This window comes from Protomyctophum bolini, assembly GCF_963924005.1.
Source record: "Protomyctophum bolini genome assembly, chromosome: 22".
Classification (NCBI taxonomy): Eukaryota; Metazoa; Chordata; class Actinopteri; order Myctophiformes; family Myctophidae; genus Protomyctophum; species Protomyctophum bolini.
In genome coordinates, this window is record NC_137883.1 from 15,745,785 (window position 1) to 15,772,519 (window position 26,735).

Consider the following 26,735-nt stretch of genomic DNA (forward strand, 5'->3'; position numbering starts at 1 on the left):
GCATTGATGGTTTATATATTTTATGGAGGAGATCAATCTGTTTTCTTGTTCCATTTGGATCACTTGCCTGATTCATTGCATGTCACAGATAAATCATGAATGAATTAGTACCGCAGGCAGTAACCCCAAACGTTTGTGTCCCCTGCTGGCTGCTGCCCATTTTAAATTAATTTAGTGTGACCCACTCATGTTCACTGTTCAAAAGTCAAGTTTATACTTACAGCAAAAATTGCAGATCTACAAGCTCACATGACTGTAAGCTTGTATACTGTCTATTGTTTTGCACTACTAGGCATAGAGAGGAAGAGAGGAAAAGGGAGCAAATGTGATGTTAATATGAGGTGCGTGCCTTGTAGTAGAACTAAGTGAAACAGAAGAGAGAGAAACATGTAGTGTGTGTTTAAGGGTCTTCCAGATGGCAGGTCTGGCAGGGGAAACCAGTCTCTAATGAATGGTAAAGGAAATCACCTGAGGGAACTAGAGACATCAAAGGACCCTTTCTCTACTTATTTTTCTCCTACCCCCCCCTTTTCTGTCAGTATTTAGAGTCAAATGCAACTCTTATTACTGTCTCTCCTTAATTATCTTTCTAGCTTTGCTTTTCTTCATTTACAACTCTCATACTAGGTGTTTTCTTTCATACAGCAGCAGTGACTCACTCACTGTAAGTAATAGCTGAGGCTAGCTTTTGTGCTGGTCTCTATGCCACCTTCTCTTCTCCATTGAATCCAGTCAAGTTCATTCTGCCTTCAGGACATTCTTCTTGTTAAAGTGAGGTGTCCAAGGGTCAAGTTCAGACAAAACAAAACAAAAACAACAGACCTGTCACCTGACATTCCTCCAGTCCAGGCCAACACGTGCACATACTGTATACGTACATCACACACACAGCAGTGACTCATACCAAATAATGAAGGGTGGGTCCTTAATCAGTATTTCTCAATATTGACACATTTATGTCTAAACTCCCTTGATCACATTATTCAACAATGTACCTCCATATTTATTACTGAAATCAGACTTGTCAACACTGATGAAACCAGAGGCAACAGAGATAGACGGGTTATGGTTTAGTTTCATTGTTTTCTCCTTTCTCCACAATGGAGGATATTTGCAATATCTCATTATTTAATTTGTTATGTGGCCCATTAAAATGTACCTGTCACAATGTAAAATTCAACATATTAGCACACTAGTAAGCACATGCACACACACAAACACACAATGTGTGTGCATGCAAGTATGTATGTGCGTGCACTTGGAGCAACCATCATTTTTAGTATTGTACTTCCACTTCAGACTACATCTACTGTACAGCATATATTTGTTTATTATGAATTCCAGCAGGCTGCTACTTGGAAGGGCATCAGACCACGAAATACCAAAGACGACAAACCATATCAGATACCACCAGGTATCAGACAAAAGAAAACATGCAGGGATTTACCTGGGATTAAACCTTTTCACAGCAGCCACTGCAATGACAATTTAGACAACTAAATGACAATTTAGTCACTCTTCTCCAGTGCTTACAATAAGCAAGGTAATCACTTGCATAATAGAATACAAAGAGACAGAGTGTAGTGCCTCAGGAAAACCAAGAACCTAGCATCAGTCGAAACAATACTATCAGTATCAAAAATAATGATATGTACTGTACGTTGAAAGTCTTGAAACTATAGGACAATGAATGAATGAAACAAAACAATTCTAAATGACATTCTTAACATTGTGGTAAGAAAACAAAACACATGCCTGAAGTAATTAACCATATGAACCCTAGCATCCCATTCCTATTCTGGGCATAATACTGAACATTTAGTGAAAATAATTTCACATATAGTGCCATCACAATGTGACATGTGAGCAAGTAGGTTAAAGTGGTTAATGGCTCGATTCCATTTAGTGTAGCACTATAGCAGTCAGAGTCTTTCCAGTGAGCCAAGTTGCCAACATGTACAATAGCAGCACCTGTCTCTGTTTGACTTGAATGGAGCACAAACTTAATTAGTTAAAATACTGTAATGCAATATAATATAATATGCCACGCACATTGACACATGACCCTTTGAACCTATACATCTTTATACCTTTAAATCCGGGACAGCATCTGTGTCATTGCTATACATTATTATTATTAGGCCTATTCATATTTCAGAAAACTGTTTTTAGAAACGGCCTCAGATCCAAATGGGTTAATACTAATTGTATAATACACAAATTCTGCACAGTACGCACATTCATAATAGTTAGAAGTAGGAACCGTGCACATTGCACCTTTTTCTTTGTTATTGGTTTGTTATTGCTTATGGGCAGCCATATATAGCTTAGTAGTGGGTAGAGAGGCGGTCAGGTAATCAGAAGGTCACTGACTCACTGCTTCATCGTCAGCCCAGACTGCCGGTAATACATGTAGAAGTGTCCCTGAGCACACTTAAACTTTAGCTACTCATAGTTCTCGAACGGAATCTGAAATGATTGGCTGAAACTTAAATTCTCCTGCGGGATTAATTAGGGTCCACAAAAAAAAAGAAAAACTTGTTTTTGACAGCTCGAAATGTCTAGAATAATTCCAGAGGTCAATTCATAAGTGGTTCCATGTCTAAAAAAAACATGGTAGGCTAGAAACTAGAATGTTTCATTCTTTAGTCATAAAACGCACAATACCTTCCTTAATATGAGCGGCAGCGGTGGCTCAGGGGTAGAATGGCCGGATGGTAACCACAAGGTTGCGGGGCTCCCCCAGAGTTAGTGTCAAAGTGTCCTTGAGCAAGACTCTGAACCCCTAAATACTCCCGTTGTGCTGCATGGTTGGTGCCTTGCATGGTTTCTGCCGCCATCGGTGTACACTATGTGTCGTCTACCCAACTATAAGTTGTGACAATACATTACAAATCTGGAATGTTGAATCTAGTATCATTAGACCCGCGAGTTATCCTACCAGTCTATTTCATGTCCAAAGTGCTGCTGCGGTGTAAAAGGTCTATACCTCAGGCTATGGTCTGCACACTGCAACACAGACAAACGCATGCAAACACAATATGCCATCGGTGTGTGACTTCTGCTGCAGTGGTGTGACGCTTGTCTATGAATGGAACAGGAGAATGAAGAATTAGAACTATGCTTCTGTCCTTTCATTCTGTCTGTCTCTTGCACCCACAGTGAAATCATCTGTCAATTTTGTCTGTACCTCCTTCTCCTCATCTCTTCACCTACTGTATAATATGTAGGCACACCCACACACCCCCCCCCCCCACACACACACACACACACACACACACACACACACACACACACACACACACCTCTAGGCAGGAAGCTGCAGAAGGAGGGACAGGAAGTGCATTTTGTGTGAACCAGATGCCCCAGAGATCAACACAGGAGGTGCCTCTGATCTCTAGACCCATCTCTCTCTCTCTGTGTGGCTCTTTCTCTCCACCAGGCCGAAGGCATGGGGAGAGACAGAGTATGTTTTGCACTCCGTCCGTCCGTCCGTCTGTGAACAGATAATCTCAGCCATAGTCTGCACACACACTCCCTGAGTGCTGAACCTCTGCCCCAAAGTTTTCACATTGGCCTGCTATAGCACCACCAGGAAGCCGCTTTGTGCAAAACAAATGTTTTGACAGTACACCTACAGATTTTGTCCAAACATCACGCACATTTGTACACATTCTCTCTAGAGCCATTCAACGAAACATGTCTTTCAGATTTTTCAGACTCCATCCTGATTAGCTAAGATTGGCTTCCAAAGTGCTCCGTTTCAAACAAAATGCTGCAAATCATGAACACATCGTGTGATTTCCGTGAAATCTTGCACGCACATTCTCACTAGGCCGAGGAAGAAATGCCACTTGAATATTTTCAACTCGGCCTCATGGTGGTGCTATAACTGGCCGATTTGTGTTTTTACCTATAACTGCACCGATCTGTGTAAAACCTTGTACGCACACTCCCTAGAGGCCAAGAAACAAATTTTCACATCTGCTCTTTATAACGCCACCAGGAGGCCGACATATGTAAAACACATTTTCTAATATTACTCCTTCAGATTTTATCCAAATTTCACGCAAATCGGTACACCTGCTCTCCATAGTCATGTGATCATGTGATGTGTTTGATTTCTCATAATTATCCATCCTGATTGGCTACGATTGGCTTCTAAAGTTTTCAGGAGTAGCCCGTTTTGTAGCCGTTTTGTACAAATCGCCACAACTCCTCAACGCAGAGTCCGATTGCGGTGAAACTGTGTATGCCTATTCCCACTAGGCTGAGAACAGTTTTCAAATCAGCCTCATGGTGGCGCTACAACAGGCCAAGTCACGTCACACACACACACACACACACACACACACGTTTATATTACTCCTAAACATTTTGCGAAACATCACACACTCTCCTATCCTCCTGGTGGAGACCTGTGCCCAGAAGGGCACTTTTTCTAGTTTACCATGTTCTGTAAAGCATTTTGTAACCTTGTTTGGAAAAGAGCCATGCAAATTCATTAGCATTCTCCCTCTCTTTCCTCTCTGCTAGTTAATTTGGTATTCATTTCATATCTTCAACTGCCCCACTTCCTCCTCACTCTCCCTTTCTCATCCCTGCAACTATTATTTCTATTTCTATTTCGGGCAAAATGGGAATTCAATGTGTCAGAAATGGGAAAAACACCATTTATCAGCTCTGTCATTTCAGGAAGCAAGGGAAATGCATCCCCAGCCTGGCCGTGGGCACTGAAGCTCCTTTCTCTGTTTGTGTATGAGCTTGAAACTGTTTACACTGCTCTAAAATAACGCTCTGTAGATTCTCGGCCCTCAATCCAAACAACATTATGCAAACACAGATGTGGGAGATTTGTGATGGAATCTGTGACTGAGTCTAATCAATAAGACCAGAGTGTGTAAACCAATAGAAACAGAAATGGGGAAGTTATAACTGTGCCACAAAACCACACAGAAACAGGAACTCTTGCAATATCATAATACATGTTGCAGTAATGTTTGTTTCAGTTTGTTTATGTAGTTTTTCTGGTGTAGTAATGTACTCTTATCGCATTGATGTGGACATGGTGTGATACACGTCATTCCCTGTGTACCACATGTACTCTAATGTCTGACAGCAAGTCCCTGGTTTGATTCCCGGCCGCCCAGACCGTTTGCTGCAAGTGACTCCCAATGCACCTTTTCAGAGTTTCTTGTCTTTCTACTATACCAGGCTAAAAGAAAATCCCTGAAGATAATGCGATATAACACAACTAATGCACTATTCTATACTTCTAGTACACTTAAGCCCTATTTCATATTTCGGCTCACAATGTGTCGCATCGTGATGCCTTGTGTGAGCTTGTAAATTGTCTATTTTCAAAAGATTGTAAAACATTTGTTAAAATCTATAACTGTTCTTCATCCTGCTATATTTTAGTGAATGGCCCACCAGCAGAGAAACAGTGAAATAGAAGATACATTAAAATGCTAAGACAGTGTTATTTCACTAGGCTAATTTGGAATTGTGTATATTCTTTTGACTTGTGGGTGAATTAAGGACACAGTCAGGGACTACTTCTGAGGCAAGAGTTGCCAAGACAACGTACCCCAATTACATCATTTCCTGTGTGAAACTCAATGCCAGTTTGATTTACTGGAAGTGATGGTCCTCTGGGTTTATGGGCAAGAGGACATTCGTTTTCATAAAAAGTTGACAGCTATGCAGCAATATTTTCTTCATTAGATAGGAGTTGTGCTTTAATTTGAAAGTTGTGCCTTAATTTGGTGTTCGTATAATGTGAATCAACTTATTCAAAGGTACTGGCTTAGCAGTTTGATGGAGTCACCATTCATGAATCATACTTCAATATGCCTCCATAATTCTGTTTGTAACAAGGCAACCTAGAGGTGCACTTAGTTGAGCCATGTGGCTCTCGATCCAGACCTGTCATTATTATAATCAGCTAATATATTTGAGATAATCGTAATAATGTTTTGCATAATCGTCATGATCATTACCATGTTAAAAGGTTTAATATATTCAAACATTTTCAAAAATAGTGGAAATGGCAGATATAAAAACATGTCGCGATGCGACACATTTTGAGCTTGTAGATCGTCTATTTCCACTCGGTTAATTCCTATATCTGCCTTGTGTAACTTTTGTTTAAGAAGCCTAAAAGCCCCAAATATTTTTCTTATTCATATGTTCCAATGTTCAACTTCAAACAATACTTACAATGAAATCGTTAATCGCAATTATTTGTATGACAATTCATCATCATCTTAAATGTTTTAATTGTGACTGCCCTGTTAAACTGTCAGCTGGTCAGCTCAACCTTATTTTAGGACCCACAGTTTGAGGCCACGGACGCCAAAATTATAATATGTTTTATCTCTGGGACCTCAATCTACACTGTAAAGTGACATTTTACTATGAGAGTTACGTCAAGGGTCCAGGGCGACTCCTGGTTGTTCCTCGGACATGACGTTAAGACACAGTGGGCTAGTGTGTTTCAGGGCTAAAGTTTGTTTAGGTATTTGCAGTACCAAATGGTGGACAAACTTGCGGACTGGGGGACACACATCAATTATATACACAGAGACAGACTGTGTCATTAATAACTACAGTTTCACAGTTGATTCATGCCGCTTAACGAATTAACCCAGGCTCTGAAAATAAGAAACGGTTCAGAAACTAAATATAAATATTGTAATGTGACATTTCATACGCATGGCTAACAATGTATTGTCACATAAAACATATTTTCAGGCCCCTCAACCGTCTGAGCACCAGCTCAGACGGCGTGCCGCAGGCTCGACTCCCGATCATCACCCCACCTCTCTCCCCATTTCCTGTCAGTCTACTTTCAACCTATCAATAAAGGCAGAAAATAACATATTTTCAATATCAACCTATGTTCTATTATTGAAACTCAAGGTGGAATGAACACACTGGAGTCTTATGCTGCCCCATGATGGAGGGGAAAGTAACTGGTTGGAATAACATGTTCCTTCCACATGGTACGTCCTACCAGGGAAACTCCCCCCTGTCAGGTGATAAGAAGCGACCTGCTCACTCCTCATACATTGAAGGAAGCATGAGCTCAGTTCAGGGCTCTCCCCGGGTTGGCAGAGGGAGAGTAGCGTCCAGGATTACAGTTTAGGCAATTGGCAGTGGGACCGGGTGAAAAATGGGTTACAAACATTGTGAGATAAAAAAATATATATAATGAAGTGGTTAAACCGGGAAAGTCAGAGTCACTATCTGCAAGATGATAATAATTTGAAAGACGGTTATTTTCCAGAACACTCCATAGCTCTAGCAATATGAAATAAATGGAAACCAGTGGTGAATAAACAAGAACGATGTTACATTTCCACCACAATGTGTTTAAGCCCTGAGGTTTAGCCTAGAAGCATAATTACAATGACGATAATGGTTGCTAAGTCTAGGTGCAGGGGACCATAATTGCATACCACCATAATGAGTCGATGAGTCTGACATCAGAATGTAAAATCTCATCATCACAATCATCATAATGGATAGCAGCTTTTAGACATACAAAACTAGTTTGGTGCAATTCATTATCATAGAAGCTTTCGATTTTTGATTTGTGCAGTGATTAGTAGTGATTGTGCAGTGATTATGAATACATCTAGGCATTAGATGTGATTTGTGTCCTGTAATGTGTACCTTGTGTAATGTATTGTGTATGTCCTGTCTGTATCTTGAACGGTGACGTCATGGACGCAAAGCTAATTTCGGTGAAAGCTGACAATAAAGTTGTATCGTATCGTATTATTACCATGGCATAGATATCATATTATTTGGCTATATCTAATTGATAAGCTTTATCCATCCATGGTTTGTATGGGTGGGCATAACGACCTGGGGAAATACACATTTCCTGTTCCTGTTTGTTCATTCACTTCATTGTTCCATTGCTTTGTTTGATTGGCTCTGCACCAGATTTGAACACGAAACACAAATTACATTTCATGTGCGTTTCTTTTTCAAATATGCTGCCGAGCCAATCAAATGTATGGGAAAATAAATGAATAAATGATTCCCACTTCCATTGGGACTTACAGCGTGATGTGAACAAGTGTGGCAACTGGCAACAGAGTATTTGGTTTGGAGCAGACCCATCTTCTCTCTTAGTGATATTTTCCTGCATCAGTTCATGTGTCACTAACCAAATCAGGTTCTCCAAAGGGCAGCAACTGTGATTTATTCTATTACGCAAGTTAACCTGATGTTAATGTCCCATAGTAACTGATCACAATCATCACATTATTTTGTTTAGATTCTGTGTTATGCCAACTTGACATCTTCTAATTAAAGGACAAACTAGGGTTAAGTGGTTAATTCGAAGGTTTAGTCACCCTTATGTTATGAGTTATGACCTCATGAAGATATTGACTAAGAGACTGACTGTTACATGAGAGTGACACTACATCAAATCATTTAATTTTTTTACCATAACTGCATAAGATCTCATTTAGCCCAATCGTCCTTGCTTCAAACATTTTCAGCAGTGGAGGTCTGGCAGAACAGATGTCCTGTCTTCCCTCATTCAGCTGTTAGTTAGAGCACAGTCCAGTATTCACTACTGCCATAAACTAATCCTTTCATTAGGATCGGCTTCAGTTAGCCCTGCCAAAGAGCTAACTGTGCACTAAGTCAATAGACTCTCCCACACACGCGCGCGCACGCACGCACGCTGTGTGTATGTGTGTAGTGTGTAGTGTGTGTGTGTAGTGTGTAGTGTGTACTGTGTGTGTGTGTGTAGTGTGCGTGCGTGCATGTGTGCATGTGTGCATGTGTGCGTGCGTGCGTGCGTGCGTGCGTGCGTGCGTGTCCGTATAGCATATAGACTTCACGACCACAAACACATGCCCTTGCACATTGCTTCATTCTTTCACACTTCGGTGACACTTCAGTGTTTTGTCAGGAGCTGTAGTCTTGGAGGAATGCTTAGTTTGGCTTTGGCTCGGCACGCAGTTCTAAACTAGCATGTCAGAGTGCACTGGCATGTTTTCCTCCTCTCTTAGACTTAATTTAAACAATACAACATAAGTATGTGATGATGGTGCAAGATGTTAAGAATCATCAAGTTATAAAAATGTCCCTCCCTCTCTGTCTGTCTGTCTGTCTCAGCCCTCAGAGCTCTCAGGGGGATTGTGCAGCCCATGACGAAACCGCCAGTGACCACAGAGGATCCGTTTCCTCATGCCCTGCACATCCAGCCTGCTGGATGTGACATCAAGCCTTCACACAAGACCAGCGGAGCATTCTGCATTCCATGAGACAGGGGGACAACACACCATTCAATATCCTGGCCACATTCTTAGACAGTATCTCAGAGCTGTTGACTGTTACGCAGACAGGAAAAGGATATTATTCTGGACCAACTGAGAGACTATGACATCATTTGTACATATGAGTCGCAGATGACTGATAGATCCACGGTCTGGCCTGTGGAGCTGAATGGAACGGGAGGGAACGCAAAGTGTTTTACACTTTTTGCCGTTCGACGTGGATAAATATATTATAGCAGTGATAAAACAAATGTCTAGCTGTCAATGTCAATGGAAAAGCAATGACCTAATTCTGATACAATGACCGAACACTGATATCTTAACTACTCTGCCCACCCTCGGTGCCTCGCTGGCAGCTTAAAGATAATAAGTGACACATGCAAGCGTTATCGTAGTGTGTAAGGTTATAATATACTCTATACCATTTCTGCATGCGTGCGTACCCGCGCACGTAGGCTCATGTGTTTGTGTGTGCGTCGTCGTGTCCTGTTCCATCTGGGTGCATGGCTGTTTAAATCGGAAGGGTTGCATTAAGTGCGTTGTGATGTTGCGCCGTGGGCTCCTCTCCTGGGCGTCCCGTGTGGGAGGGGTACTCGTCCTGGTCTGCTGCTCGCTGTCTCTCCTCTACGTGATGACCTGCAGTCCCCCACACTCTGACCAGCCACCACTGAGCCATGCTCTGCCCCACGCCGGACCCAACCATCTCACTCTGGGGGGTACGGGGCCCGGGGCTGGGGTGGGGCCCGCGGCAGGAGGAGGAGGAGCAGGAGGAACCGGAGCAGTCCAGAGTGGAGGCCCCCCAGGAGGAGCCCAGTCCTACCAAGCCCTTCTCCAGGAGCGCGAGGAGCAGCACCGCCTCCACATCGCCTCCTTGAAGAAACAGATTGCGCAGCTGAAGGAGGCTCTGCAGGAGAGGAGCCAGCAACTCAAAGGAGTACAGGAGACCCTGGAGAGGGCGGCAGTCGGACCTGGGGGTCCCGTGGAGGGACAAGGAGGGGTGCTGGCCGTGGCTCGGGGTGGTTTGGGGGAGGCACAAGGGGCCAAGAGCCAGCAGGCCGACCTCCAGGAGTTCTTGAGGAGCCAGCTGTTGAAGGCCGAGGTGAACGCTGGCACCCGCCTTCCCAGTGAGTATGCAGTGGTCCCCTTCGAGAGCTTCACGCTGCAGAGGGTGTACCAGCTGGAAATGGGGCTAACCCGTCACCCGGAGGAGAAGCCCGTCAGGAAGGACAGAAGAGACGAGCTGGGGGATGTCCTGGAGACAGCCCTCCATAGCCTCAATATACTACCGCCGGCTCAGGTGGAGAGTCTGGGGAAAGAGGGCAAGACGGGCAAGGTCTACACCCCATCTGACTTCATAGAAGGTGAGGATACGTCAACACACAGTAACCACATGTTTAAAGTTACCACTGGTTGTCAATGTGGGGTATGGGGACCTCCAGGGGTGGGGTTTCCCCAGCTTAATGTTTGATAAGTAAGGGTTTACAAGGCTGCATCTCTTGAGTGTACAAAAGGAAACCAAATGTATACTCTCTTAGAGTTGTATTAACGCTAAGAACTTGACACTGTAGATAGATACACACAAGAAACCAAGAAGTTCAGTTGAACCAACCAAACCCACAGAGGTGCACCTCACAGGGCAATTAAACAGCAACTAAGGTTCTCACTGAAACTAAGGAACAAACTCTCAGGAACATACTGTAGACCAACAAAAAGGCAACTAGAACATGCAGTACCCAAAGTCACTGCTGGGAACCCCAGTTGGAACCAGTCTCTCAATCATAACAGAGGAGAGAGTGAAGAGCTCAAGGGACAGAATGGGCAAGGTCAGTCAAAACAGGAATGGGCATAAATGACAGGGAAGGTGGACACACAGGGTAGGGGCAGAGACCACGAATGATCATGACAGATTGGGGTCCTGGAGACTCAAGAGTGAAATGAACACTGAGGGTTTTAGTGTGTAAATGTTTTATGAGAGTGAGAGAGACTCCTGAAGTCAGGATATCCTGCAGTAATGTACTCACATGATCACAGCCGTAGGACATGAACACAGCTGCTCCTTGTTTACAGGAGAAGTAACTAAGTCTGTGTGTGTGTGTGTGTGTGTGTGTGTGTGTGTGTGTGTGTGTGTGTGTGTGTGTGTGTGTGTGTGTGTGTGTGAGAGAGAGAGAGAGAGAGAGAGACTCTTTCCATAATAGTATATTCTGCTTAAAAGGAAATGGCATCTCCCATCATCAGCTTGTATTTTTACATTACTTAAAAGGTATATTTCACTTTCAAACTAACTTTTGGTCATTTTATCATCTACTCAGGCTTATGTGAACACCACAGACAGTTTTCAAGTTGCTTGATTCAGTATTTACATATTTGATATTAATTTTAGCTGCCCTAGCTGCCCCCTCCCTAGAGAGACTACAAACCCATTGTAGCTTCAAACTCATTTTAATGTTAGATTCATCGAACACTCCGTCCTTTTTTTATGGCGACTCATACTGCCCTCCTAATACGTGAGGGGCCGTGTTTTTTCATTTATTGTTTTCATTTATTTTTAATAATGTTTTAGTGTCCTCCGGCTCCCGATTCTTAAAAAAAAAACATAAATGAAAACAGTAAATGGAAAAAACATCAGTCACCAGAAAGAAGGACGGGTGTTTTCAATGAATCTATCATGGTTATAATGGAGTTTGATTGATTTTGGTTACCTGTCTAAATCCCTATAATACCTCCGTTACCCGTTATATTATGCATAGGTGTGGTTTGGGCGTTACAATAATTAAACCAATCACCGGTCCACGTGCCATTGCCTTTAAGAGATCCCATATCCGTTGCCCGTCATGCCCAGTTCTATATTGCTTCATAGCCTGAAGGCAGCTCATTCATAGTCTGGATTTTCGGTGGTGAGGTGACCACCGCTCCGGTGGTTAGCTGACCACCGGAGCTGAAATAACGTTGAGCGGTGGTGAGTAACAACAGAGAGAAGGGCTGGGGAGGTGGCGGTGGTTTGCTCTTCACCGCGGCTCTTGACGTCATGTTGTAGTTCGGTGGTCACCTCACCACCGAAAATCCAGACTATGAATGAGCCTTTACGGTCTAGTCCATGGAAGAGTGATGTTGCTGCCTTGAAGACTCACTTGTGCTGCAATCGCCCCCCCACCCCACACAGAGCCAAGAACACTCGTCTTTTCATTGCTCATTTTAAAAATGTTCTATGTAAACTTTATTAGGGCTTTCATTTGGTATATAGAACGTGCGTGTAGGCCGTCTCTACGGAACTGTATGAAGCGAAAAGGAAAGTTCGGTAAATCGGATTAAAACCCATTTGCTGCGCTATGAGGTGATGAACTGAACGAGCAAATGGAATCGCGCAAGCCGCACAATGCCTGGCACAAATAACTTCTTTGACTATACAATTATATAAACACAATGGACACAAGGAAATGGCGGGCACTCACTTATGCTGATTATAGGAAAATTACAAAGAGATGCAATAGGAGAATAAGGAGAGATGAGGCAGCCTGACTCCGTGCCTGGACATCTCCATTGAGGCGCGCCGCACGCCCTACCAAACTCATTTGGCATGGATTACTGGTGCTTTTAAACTACACAATCGCCAGCCCATAGTCTTCTACAGTATAAAATAGCATTGCAAGCTGAGACTAGAACAATGGAAGCACACAAAGTAGCCTAGCTGGTACCACCAGCTACACAAAAGGTTAAGCCTATAATCTGTTGCGTCTCAGTGTCGCGTGCCGAATATAGCAGATCTACAAGCACTTGATTCTTGATGCTCACAATGGGTTTCGGCTCTGCACGCGACACTGACACATACCAGATAGGCTAGGAGTAAACACTCAAAATTGAGGCTGAATGCAATGCATCAGTAAAACAAAGTGATGATGTTTAGCCTAGTCTGATCAAATACAGTATTTTACTACATGTAAGCCAAACCCCGCCCCTCTCAATGAACACAGGAAGCTAATCTTCTGACCAAAATTATTTTAATTTCTCTCTTCCTGTCCCCGATCCTGCACTGTCTTCTTTGTTATTCTGTTTGCTCCATCTATCCTATTCCTCTTTATTTCCGTCTTGCTCCTTATCGCATTCTTCCTTTTCATGCTAGTCCCGTCGAGGTCCCAAGATCTTGAACTCTGACAAAATGTATAATTGCATTTCTTTACAGTCTCTTTCATTCTCTCTCTCTCCCTCCCTGTGCTCTTTTGTGTCTTTGTTTTTGCGTGTGCATGTGCATGTGCAATTGTGCATGTGCACACACGTATGTACAATACACACACACACACACACACACACACACACACACACACACACACACACACACACACACACACACACACACACACACACACACACACACACACACACACACACACACACACACACACACACACACACACACACACACACGCACACACACACACACACACACACACGTTTAGACACACCATCCTTGTGAGAAGGTTAGAGATAGGGCTTAAGTGGTTAAATATTTGTAAAACTAAAAGCGATACATAAGTGTAACTGGAACATTGAGCTTTACAAATAAAAATAAAGAGATACAAGGTTTCCACCTGAAAGTGTCGATATTCTACATCGACACACCATTTCTCTCATGTCACACCTGTCTCTGAGAACAGCATGGTTATGGTTGCAGTGCTAGTAGGTGGGGGTGGGGTGATATAGACTTTAAATAGTGCTTAAACTGTTCCTCATTTTGCTGGGGCCCCCCTGGAACCCCCTCAAGGGCCCCTGTGCGTCCCTGCACCACACTTTGAGAACCAGTGTCATATGGAATTCATTACGCAGAGAGGGAACTGAACACAACCATGAATGGCAGGAATCTGTTCAGAATTACGTGCAGGACCTTACTGACATTGGAGCTGAGAGGGTCGCACACACTTGCGATATATTCGGCTACAATATTGTAACTTCATATTTGTCCTTGTGATGACAATATTATTTTCAATGACTTCAGTTCAGTGTCCAAAAGATTTGTTTTTATTTTACCTACTCTGGTTGCACTGTGATGTTGCAACCCCCCCCCCAATCGGCCTGTACCATTTCATAATTGCGCCCAACCCCAAAACATTGTCATCACATGCCATCAGAGAGAGAGAGAGAGAGAGGAAGGAGACGAAGGAAGACAGTAGAGATGGTGTACACCTGGTAATCACATGCTGCTCTTACTCTGTCATGACTGTAGGTAGACATTTCACTGCATACATCACTGTTATTATTAGGGTATGTCTCCTGGTGGAGATTTGCGCTCTACTGAATGCCTCTTTGTCATGTGTCACATCATGTGTCTTATAACAAAGGACAATGTAGGTTACGTTGGCGTTAATACATTATCCGGTGCATCCATCTATCTATTAATTGTATACCTAATACATTTAGAGTGTTCTGGTCCACTTGTTTAAAACTGTTCCTGTACTGACTCTAGAAAGAAAGAGCTTTGAATTAATTTGCACTTTTTTGCACTCAATTAATTCAAGGTTCAGGTTCTTTTTCTGTTGGTTGTTTATTCTCACTGAATTCCTTTATTGTCTGATTCTGTGTATATTGTGTGGGTGTAAAGCCTTCTATAGTGTGTACAGTCAACAGTGCATATACCTTTCTCAGGAGACCTACAGTATACACTGACCTAGCACCCATTTTCCATAAAACAGCTGCCACGTGGTTGTAAAGCTGTACCTCTAACCACTGTTGTTAACTAGAGCATAATACACGAAAGCCATTCATAATGACGTCCCAGCCTAGACTACACACCATGTTTTGTTTTGTTAAAGGTATACAGAAAAAATGGCCGTTAGAGGAATTGAATTAAAATGATCAGAAATGCACACCGTTTGAAGCACACTTCTGTCAATATAATGAATCTCGTTTAAATCAGTGCTTAAAGTTAACTTCACTAATATTGTGTTATGAATAGTCTACAACTTGGTCATCCTCGCTCCTTCATCTGTCAGGCTGGTCATCTTTTCCTCTTGGAACAATCAGAGGATGTCAACAATGAATGTCCCCTGGCAGGCTAGTAAGACAGCCAGTAACAGGTGCAAGCTTAGCTGCACATAGAAACAGGATGCATAGAACAGACTGTTTATTTAATGGTACAAGCGGCCTAACATGCAGTACTGTATATTCAGATCTATGTTGTGTTGTCAGGCACCGATTTGTTCAGGGATGTAATTATTCTTCACCGTCGCTTTGATTATGAGTCAATCGTTTCATCATGGGGGAGCAATTAGCCCTTCACTAAGTCCCTCCCCATCCCATCCTTGTCCAATAGGCACGTTAGCAGCAAAGAAAGCTTCACCTGTATAGCAACCGTTGCTAAACTATTTGGATTGGCATTGGACAATCGCTTTTTGGGGTGGGATTTAGTGAAGGGCTAATTCTCCATGTCCGTTTTTCATGGTGGAGCAGTTACTTTCAGTAATCCTTTGTTCAGGCACCAGAGGTGTTTACAGTATACAGAATGTACAAGACACTACATATGGTACCCACTGTCGAAACTGTTCCAACCGCTGGATTTAACATCTGTCTGTCTTGTTGGACAGGAATTGCCCGTACGGAGAAGGACAAAGGGACACTGTATGAGCTAACCTTCAAAGGAGAGTCCAGCAGAGAGTTCCGTCACCTAGTCTATTTCCGTCCCTTTGGTCCACTGATGAAGGTGAAGAATGAGAGAGTGGACACATCTAATGTCCTCATCAATATCATCGTCCCGCTGTCCAAGCGCACAGAAAAGTTCAAGCAGTTCATGCACAACTTCAGGTCAGTCTCAACTAGTTACAGTTTTTAGTTTTTACTTAAATATCTAGTTCATAAACGGCTTTAATTTGCTATAAAGCCATCTAATAATCAGAAAGGTCCAGTCTACGTGTCAAAGTGGTCCTGAGCAAGCCACTTAATCCATATATTATATATTGAGTCAACACTGCATTGGCGACTGCATCATACATCAATGTTGCTGCCATATTGACCGGGGCAACTTACCATAACTCTCTTGGTTGGTTGAATAAAATAATGAATTCCGCACAACAGCTGCGGCTCCGAATAAGTTTAATGACCAACAAGTGGTCTTCTGAGGTCACTGGCAACACCACATGTAGATTTTCTGTCCTGCACCAGCAGCTATATGGATGTGCATAACCTTTAATCCTTTTTGGAAACAGTAGGAGGTTGAGTCATATTGTTTGGGGAGATGTCTGAAGCCAGAGGCACGGACAGGAAGGCAGACATTTACACCAAGAGAAGGAATTGGGTAAACAAGGGAAAGGACAGAATAAACATCATAGATGCTTTTGGGGAGAAAGTAATCATGTTTAATCAGTGTCCTTTCTTGGATGAGCTGGACAGTGGTTAGCTTGTAGCCCTAATATTACAATCACACAAACTGACAGCACGCATGCGTGCATGCACATACTGTATCCTATATAGACAGAGAAAAGGGAGAGGGAGAGTGAGGGAGAGAGAGGGAGAAATAGAGCAAGGGAGAGAGTGAGAGATGGGTGGGCGGGGAGAGAGACAAATGAGAGAGTCAAACTAATCAGCTAATACCACTATTTCCTCATTGCTCAGCAGTCTGTCACCATCAGTAGAGAAACATCCTTCTTGAAGTCTGATTTGTTATATGCCTGCTGCACATTAAAATGCCCCCTGGGAAGAACAGCAGTGTGTGATATACGGTACAGCACAGCTACTGTAGCATTCCCACTTCATAAAGATAAGTCGCTGAGCTAACACATTACCCTCATTCATAGTTAACCACTTTTCACCTTGTGTCCCTATTTTGGGCATGTTTCCTCATACTGTAGTAGTGTAGTTGAAGATTTTCTATAGTTGTGAAAATAGCAGGCCACAACGTGTCATATCGTGACACGTTGTGAGATTGCTAGATCTGCTATTTTTGCCATTCGTCATAGTACTACAAAGTAGGCCTACATAGGGCTTAAAGGAGCACCCATTTCTACGAATAGTCTACGTCAGATGAATATCACATTAATATTCCTGCTCTGTAGACTGAAAAGATGAAAGAACTTAGATGACATAATGTCACACCCTAGTGAAAAGCAATTTACTTCTAATAATGCAGACTGTTTTCCTTTCAAAGTGATATCTAACCTTTCAAAGCAGAAACCAAAATGAACTGGCGAGTCTTTTAGCTGTTATTAGCCATGCTATACTGCACAATCATTTAAATGTGTTTTTCCACATTTGTATTCATTACAAAATCAACCCACTTGCACACAGAACCGCCAAAATGAGTTTGGCTGTATATTGCTGTCACCCACGCACATGTTTGAACATACAATAGTGGGCCCACACAAGTCCTTGTGTGATGCAACAGGACAATGTACACATGTACATTGCGCATACTGTACGACGTGCATGCATGTGTGCATGCGCATGTGTGCGTTGTGTTTGTGTGTGCGTGCATGTTGTGTTTGTGTGTTGTGCATGCATATAGGGAGGGCAGATGTGTGTGGTGTATTTGACATGTCTCCATTAAAATGCACGTAGGAATGTCCCACTAGGTCTTACTTGTCTCTTTGTCTGGATGTGTCCTTTGAGGGCATTTTCTATTCGAGCCCAACCGATATGTCGGTCTGGCCAATATCGGCAACTTCATGTTCTCTCCCCTGGCCCCCACACATGTAAAGCGTCTTTGAGTTCTTTGAGAAAAGCGCTATATAAATCTCAGATATTATTATTATTATTTGATGACATTGGGATTCGGTATCGACAATTATACAACCATGTCCCGATTTTCAAACCACTTCCAACCTGGTGTTCCTATTCTGGGCAAAACATTTCAAAAGTTATTCTCAAAGCAATTTGCTACTTTTTTTTTTTTAAGTTTTGAATAGGGCAGTTGTTCTCAAACTTTTTCCTGCCAAGGATCCCCAAAACGATTCAAATATTTCCAAACATTTGATATTTTTCAAATACCGGTGTGTGTGTGTGTGTTTCCAGGGAAGTGTGTGTACGTCAGGACGGACGTGTTCATCTGACAGTGGTGTATTTTGGAAAGGAGCAGATGAGTGAAGTCCGCAGCACCCTTGAGAACACCTCCAGGTTGGTGCGCACCCCCCCCCCACACACACACACACACACACACACACACACACACAGCCAGTCACATAGCCACACACATAGTCACATAGGTTAACACGGACATTGCTGTTCCTTGGAGTGGTTGCACCACTCAAAAATAAATGTGAGTATCGTTTCCACCACTGTAGTGCACATATGCAAGCATTATGTGCCCATGCATGACTTATGAAATCGGGAGATTAACAGGATGTATAAATTATAAATCGAGGGTTAGAAGTATGCAGAGTGCATTGCCGACTCCTGCTAGAATCTTTGGAGTGTTGGCAGGTGTGAGCACACACACACACACACACACACACACACACACACACACACACACACACACACACACACACACACACACACACACACACACACACACACACACACACACACACACACACACACAGGTGCCCTAGGTGTCTTCTACCTGATGAATAATAGAAAGGTGTATTCTGTGCTACCTATGCAGATTCAGAGACCTCAGCGCAGCAGTACAGTAAGTACAGTAGGTTGCCTTGGTAACCAACGCTTCCAGAGCTAGCGAGGCACCTTGATGTACAAGTACACTTCCAGGACACTAGACCGAGCGTTTCTTCACAAATTACTACAAATTGACGGCATATACATTTAAATGTGAATGCAGGACAGAATATTTTGTATTGCTAATTTTACTTTAGAGGTCAGCCCCGATGCAGCTTACGTTCACGATCATTGACCTCTAGTGCAGTGGTTCCCAAAGTGGGGTCCAGGGACCCCCAGGGGTCCTTGAGGGAGTTGCAGGGGGTCCCCATCTACATGATAATTAGGAACCAAATGGACCCTTATGGGTCTGTAACTCTGAGAGTGTACAAATTTGTACACTTTTACAATATAAATTGGGGGTCCCAGATATAGAAATGCCATTAAACAGGGGACCGTAGCATAATTCAGGTCAAACTGGGGGGCCCTTGAAATAAAAAATGGTTGAAAATCACTGCTAGAGCCGCAAAAATCTTCTCTTATTCGCTTGGGATATATTTTCAAATAGGCAGGCTGATGAGTATCATTTTGGGGGTCCTTATCATGAAAAGGTTTGGGAACCACTGCTATAGTGTCTGTGCATGCATGCTGATCACACGTCAGCCTTGACACAGGCCGCGTTCACATTGACCCCTAGTATCTGTGCATGCATGCTGATCACAGGTCAGCCTTGACACAGACTGCGTTCACATTGACCCCTAGTATCTGTGCATGCATGCTGATCACAGGTCAGCCTTGACACAGACTGCGTTCACATTGACCCCTAGTGTCTGTGCATGCATGCTGATCAGTGATCACAGGTCAGCCTTGACACAGACTGCGTTCACATTGACCCCTGGCTTATATGCAGCAGCATGCTGATCAGGTCAGCTGTTTATTGAGCTACAGAGCCAGCCAAAGAGGGTTTGCAATGACGATGTTGGTCTGTTCTGTTCCACATGTCTCCAAGCTTCCAATGGCCTTGAAACACACTCTCTATCCACACTCTATAATCCTGAGCGCTGACAGGGGAGCACGTGGAAGGAACACGTAATTCCGACCAGTTCCTTTCCCCTCCATTAGGCGCCCCGGCTGGCCAGCCCAGGGGGAGGTAGTTTAGAGACCAGGATTACTGCATTTCTTTGTGAGGGTACCTACCCTAGGGGACACGGGGAGAACATGCAAACTCCACACAGAAAGGCCCTTTTGCCAAACCTGCCTCGGGTATGGGCACTGATGACACGGAGGAGAGAACACGCCCCCAGCGTTGAACTACTTAAAGCTTTTAAAGTTTCTGCTCAAAGCCAATAACTGTAGCTGCAGCTGCACTAGACACTTATATAACTGTTTATGTTAGTGTGAATTGGCCACTGTCAACAAGCTCTGATTGCCTGGAGAGACATCGCCTGTTCCCTAGCCTCTCGTTCTCCCTTCATCTGAGCATCTTTCTCTGGCTTGAGTGAATGCTGTCATTATGCGTTTGTTTAGTTGTGGACGATTGCTATCTTTAGGTGATTACATAGGAATGCTGGTACACGTAAAGGGATGCGTGCATGATCCATGAATATACACACACACACACACACACACACACACACACACACACACACACACAGATACACGTGATGTACCCCGACACACGAGCGTGCGCGTGCATAGCCAATTACCCATACAAATGTCAGTAGAGGTACATGATGTAACACGCATACACAATATGCATACGCTTGTTTACAAATTGGCCTACATGTATGCGCACGCACTCACATACACACTTCAGTATCTATTTCCAGTAGCAAGGCGGATCATTAGTTTGTGATCTGATACCGTGTGTGTGTGTGTGTGTGTGTGTGTGTGTGTGTGTCTGTGCGCGCACGTGCGTGCTCGTATGATTGAGAGAGTACAGTGCATGGTAAGGTCTAGTTATTCAGTCTTAAGCCATAACCACACCAAAGGGTCAAGACGGTTTTAGTGTTGTCCCTGCGGTGTGATATGTCTTGTTGCATGTTGACCCACGTTGACCCTAGTGATTCAACACATGGAATTCAATGGCCCAATTAAACCACAACAAAGGGTCGAGATGGTTTTAGCGTCAACTCCTTGCAACCGTTTGGTGTAGTTAGGGCTTTAGGCATTTGAAGACGGATATAAATCAATACACATGAATGATTACTGTATTTCAGAGAGGGCAGAGCAGGTTGCTGAGGAGTGGAAGTGAACTAGGAAGGAATCCATCAAATCTGAAGCAGATTGTCAAGCAGGATACAGACAACAATCTTAAAAGAGAGAGAGTGAGAAGAGAGGACTGTCAAGCTGTTTATCAAATGACATCAGTGGCTCGGGAGGTAGAGCGGCGCTCTAGGAATCAGAAAGTCCCCGGTTTGAAGTGTTGAAGACTCTTATCTCTCCTAATCACGTACAGAATATAGGCATGGCGCTGTGAAATGTTTGACGTCACATTTCACTGAGAAACAGACAGAACACATATTCTTGCCACACTATTATTGATCTTTTCACACCAGAATAATCAGATTTGGGTTTGACAACTGGGCTGCAAATGTCTTGCGTCAGAGCGGCATAAAAAGTCTAAATGTGTAATGCTTTAGTGCCTGTCTCTCTCTGTATTGTACACAACTGAATCCCCTTGGAACCATCACAGTACACAGTCATCCTCACTGTGGATTAGTTGGCTCTATATATACGATGGAGGCAGAGCGCTCTGTTGGTCTTGTAACGGTTTCCACTGAATCAGGTACTACAATCAACAGGGCATTTAAAGACAGACGTGTATAACAGAAACAGGCGAGTATATAGAAAAGACATATACAGCACCTCTGTATTTTACTGTAGGTATAGGGTTTGGTATAGCTTAAAATCTCCATTGAGAAATGTAGAACCCATTGTCAGGTAGGTCGGACACCCACTGGTAGAGAAGTAGTATTGCCTGAAGGTCAAAAGTGCCAAGCAGGGATTCCCTCTTAGCCTGGTTAACCACTCCCCCTTGAAAAGGTGGTTAGATGTTTGGCCTCCCGGGTTCGGATCCCGGGTAATGGTATGATGACATAAACGTTATGGATTGCAGTTGGAATGGCAGCTGGTTGATTTAATGGCAGCTCAGAACAGGAAATGAAGCAACCAGACGATTTAGGATAGATTCATTGTTGTTCCAGACTTTTGTCAAAGAACAAACCGTGTCTCGTACAGACCTTTAAAAAAAAGATTCGATACAGTACGTCTCTGGAGACCAGCTGGATGCAGCCGTATCATCCATGTTGTATCCGTGTCTTTTTCTAACTACAATGCCTGTCAAAATGTTGTTGTTGTCATACTATATACCTACCTATAAATACAAACACTCATTCAGAGAGAGAGAGAGAGAGAGAGAGAGAGAGAGAGAGAGAGATGATTAATTTGTACACTCTGCTTACGAGTCACGACCAGTATGTTGCTTGCTGAAAATAGCGGATCTACAAGCTCAAGAATCGTGAACCGTGATACGTTTTCAGCTTGTAGATTTTCAGTGAGCGACACAGCCGTACGACGGTGTAAAACTTAAGCTGTTATAGAGAGAAAATGGCAGAACTAACAGGATCTGGTCTGCTGCTCTGTGGGAACATGACACTTCTTTAGTACGCTTGTTGTTTTGACACTTTTTCAAAATGTGAGCCTCTGCAGCGCTTTAGCGCCTACTCATATTTAATAAGAATGTGATATTGCACCAGCGGGAAGAGAGGCAGAGAAGATGTCTGTACGGTAGATTATGTTTGTGTATTCTAGACATGGAAAGCAATAAAGATACTAAGGACACTGCAGGGTGGAGAATTAAGTTCCTAGCCTGATATGCTGTACAGCGCCACACACTCACACACGCACGTAGCACGCACGCGTGCGCACACACACACACACACACACACACACACACACACACACACACACACACACACACACACACACACACACACACACACACACACACACACACACACACACACACACACACACACACACACACACACACACACACACACACACACACACACACACGGGATGAATGCTTTAAATAGCTAATGTTCTTAGACTAGAATAAGGCTCACATGGTGCAGCTATTAGGATGAATAATACATCACCAGTTTTGCCTCGTCTCTGGAGTCACAATTAAACATTTTGACACCTTGAATACAAACGTTAACTTTTTTTGGTGACCAAATGTAATTAAATACATCAAGAGCAACCCATTTTGCTCAACAATTTGATTTACTCTACAAGGACAATATAGGACATATTACTGTACTTTATTGCCTGCATGTGTGCACTGCTGTGCAGAATACATCCACAATCACCCACCAACGCATCCCTGAATACAAAAGTGAATAACATTTACCCTGAATAATTCATACCCGAGCTGAGCTTCATTAATCAATGAAATATTTTTCGTTTATTGTTCGTTCTGTGATACATAGCATCATTAATAATGTGGTACAGTACTTTACCTGGGATAACCCCAATTGTTGATTGAATATGAAGCGTGGAATATTTCAGTACTATTTTTCATCACCGCCTCTGCTGTGATGGACCTCCACATTTATCTTATTATCGCCACCAAGAGATCATGTAGTAGTGTAACTAGTCTCATAGATCATGTAGTAGTGTAACTAGTCTCATAGATCATGTAGTAGTGTAACTAGTCTCATAGATCATGTAGTAGTGTAACTAGTCTCATAGAGATCATGTAGTAGTGTAACTAGTCTCATAGATCATGTAGTAGTGTAACTAGTCTCATAGATCATGTAGTAGTGTAACTAGTCTCATAGATCATGTAGTAGTGTAACTAGTCTCATAGATCATGTAGTAGTGTAACTAGTCTCATAGAGATCATGTAGTAGTGTAACTAGTCTCATAGAGATCATGTAGTAGTGTAACTAGTCTCATAGAGATCATGTAGTAGTGTAACACTAACTAGTCTCATAGAGATCATGTAGTAGTGTAACTAGTCTCATAGAGATCATGTAGTAGTGTAACTAGTCTCATAGATCATGTAGTAGTGCAACTAGTCTCATACTACAGAGATCATGTAGTAGTGTAAATAGTCTCATAGATCATGTAGTAGTGTAAATAGTCTCATAGATCATGTAGTAGTGTAACTAATCTCATAGATCATGTAGTAGTGTAACTAGTCTCATAGAGATCATGTAGTAGTGTAACTAGTCTCACAGAGATCATGTAGTAGTGTAAATAGTCTCATACTACAGAGATCATGTAGTAGTGTAACTAGTCTCATAGAGATCATGTAGTAGTGTAACTAGTCTCATACTACAGAGATCATGTAGTAGTGTAACTAGTCTCATAGATCATGTAGTAGTGTAACTAGTCTCATAGAGATCATGTAGTAGTGTAACTAGTCTCATAGAGATCATGTAGTAGTGTAACTAGTCTCATAAAGATCATGTAGTAGTGTAACTAGTCTCATACTACAGAGATCATGTAGTAGTGTAACTAGTCTCATAAAGATCATGTAGTAGTGTAACTAGTCTCATAGATCATGTAGTAGTGTAACTAGTCTCATAGATCATGTAGTAGTGTAACTAGTCTCATAGATCATGTAGTAGTGTAACTAGTCTCATAGATCATGTAGTAGTGTAACTAGTCTCATAGATCATGTAGTAGTGTAACTAGTCTCATATATCATGTAGTAGTGTAACTAGTCTCACAGAGATCATGTAGTAGTGTAACTAGTCTCATACTACAGAGATCATGTAGTAGTGTAAATAGTCTCAGAGATCATGTAGTAGTGTAACTAGTCTCATAGAGATCATGTAGTAGTGTAACTAGTCTCATAGATCATGTAGTAGTGTAACTAGTCTCATATATCATGTAGTAGTGTAACTAGTCTCACAGAGATCATGTAGTAGTGTAACTAGTCTCATACTACAGAGATCATGTAGTAGTGTAACTAGTCTCATAGATCATGTAGTAGTGTAACTAGTCTCATAGATCATGTAGTAGTGTAACTAGTCTCATAGAGATCATGTAGTAGTGTAACTAGTCTCATAGATCATGCAGTAGTGTAACTAGTCTCATACTACATTTTCACGTGCAGTTGACTGTCAACTTTGTGTAGCCATAATGTCAATGACCTACATTACAGATCTGACTGAAAGAAAGAGATACGGAGACACAGAGATATGCAGTGCATATTAGTTCTCACTCTAGCTGCACATCCCATAAGGTGGAAGGACAGGAGAGAATCGATCCCATAGGCCAGACAGTTGTCCAGTCCATAGCCTTGCGGGACACGTATCCCGTAGCTATTACAAATTCACAAATGTGACATATGAGTATACAGTTATTACGAAATTTGGAAAAATATTCAAGCATTGATGTCACCAGAAAATACGATCCTGAACGGCCTAGCATTTTGAAAGATTACACACAGATGTGAATGCATCTCCTGTTTTTTTAAAGCATTTCAATCAGATAACTCACAAATCCAATAAACCAATATTTAATTATAGAATGTGAATACGTAAGTGTGGATACCGGTATATTTTTCTCCCTGCTCAGCACAATTATATAGCCATCATTAACCATTAAGAGCAGGGACATATATATAGAATAAGAACTAAGCAGAGCCCACTGGTGATGCTGGGGTGGCGGTGGGAGCAAACAGCGCATAACAACAACCAGGAACCAGGAATGCAGAAGGAACGCAGAAAGAACACAGACTTAGGTGAGCTTAAATACCCCGCCCAATTGGTCAGCTGATTGCCACATCAGCGTATGACGTATGGGATTTGCAGAACACTGTATACACTCACATACGGTAGTAATGCACAAGCGTGTTAACGTCTCGAGTGTATGCGGACTGAACTAACTTGCAGGCTCCGTATCATTTGAAAGAAAAGCATATCTTATACAGAACATCATCATGTTTATGTACTACTAATGTATGCGTTTCTTCAAAGATAAAGACACCCCTCTGAACTTTCCAACAGTTCCTAACTCCCCCTGACAACTTAAGAGTCATTTATTTTGGTTGCATTCCAATTTAGAGTAACTTTTCAGCCTTTGAATGAAGCGTTTAGGTCACACCCTTTATGATGTGCATTGTAAATCAAATCACGTCTCCGTAATTACATACCCAGACCATGCAACTTATTCATCAAGTATTGTTTGACAAAAGTAGTCTATGTTCCCACTGTCTATCCATTCCTCATTGGGACCTTTTCCCCTTGGACTGTGTGAGCGTGTGCGTGCGTGCATGCGCTGTATTTATATTCAGCTGGTATATTCAGGGAGTGTTCTTTCAGGCTAGTAAATGCACCATAAATGCTAAATGGTGTATTTATGGTGCAACTTGCTTTGCATATAGACCACTCACCTCAGAATATCAGTGCATGTGATATACTGATAGTGAAATGTTTTAAATTATGATTATTGTATATTAATGTCTGGACCCCAGGAAGACTAGTCGACATGCGACAGCTAATGGGGATCCGTATAATAAACAATGAGACATAGTAGCAGTAACAGTAGCCTGTAAACGAAAATGAATGAACCACTGAAAAAACGAATATTGATATTTCTTTTAAAGTAAACGTATTCATTTAATGGCGTCTTGCGATTTAAGTTAACAAACGTTCCTGAGGTTTTACGCCACGTCGATTACATCTTTGATTGTGATATCCTAATGTGAGAAAGTTATTAATAGATTTTGATTGAAATCTTCGGGTAATAATAATGATTTTGGGTTTAAAATAATAGAAGCAAGTTTCTCTCCCAGTGTGGTGGACGTCCCCCCTCAGGACAGTTATCATGACT

At 42.5% G+C, this 26,735-nt stretch overlaps 1 protein-coding gene across 1 annotated transcript in view; it reads left to right on the top strand.

The window, feature by feature from the left end:
* Nucleotides 1-26,735, top strand: part of csgalnact1a (chondroitin sulfate N-acetylgalactosaminyltransferase 1a) — a 41,721-nt gene that overhangs the window by 3,140 nt on the left and 11,846 nt on the right. The window contains exons 2-4 of the mRNA XM_080755944.1: nt 9,148-10,669; nt 15,881-16,097; nt 18,300-18,401. Of these exons, the coding sequence (XP_080612070.1) occupies nt 9,853-10,669; nt 15,881-16,097; nt 18,300-18,401 (1,136 nt within the window). The 5' untranslated portion in view covers nt 9,148-9,852. The remainder of the gene's footprint in view (nt 1-9,147; nt 10,670-15,880; nt 16,098-18,299; nt 18,402-26,735) is intronic.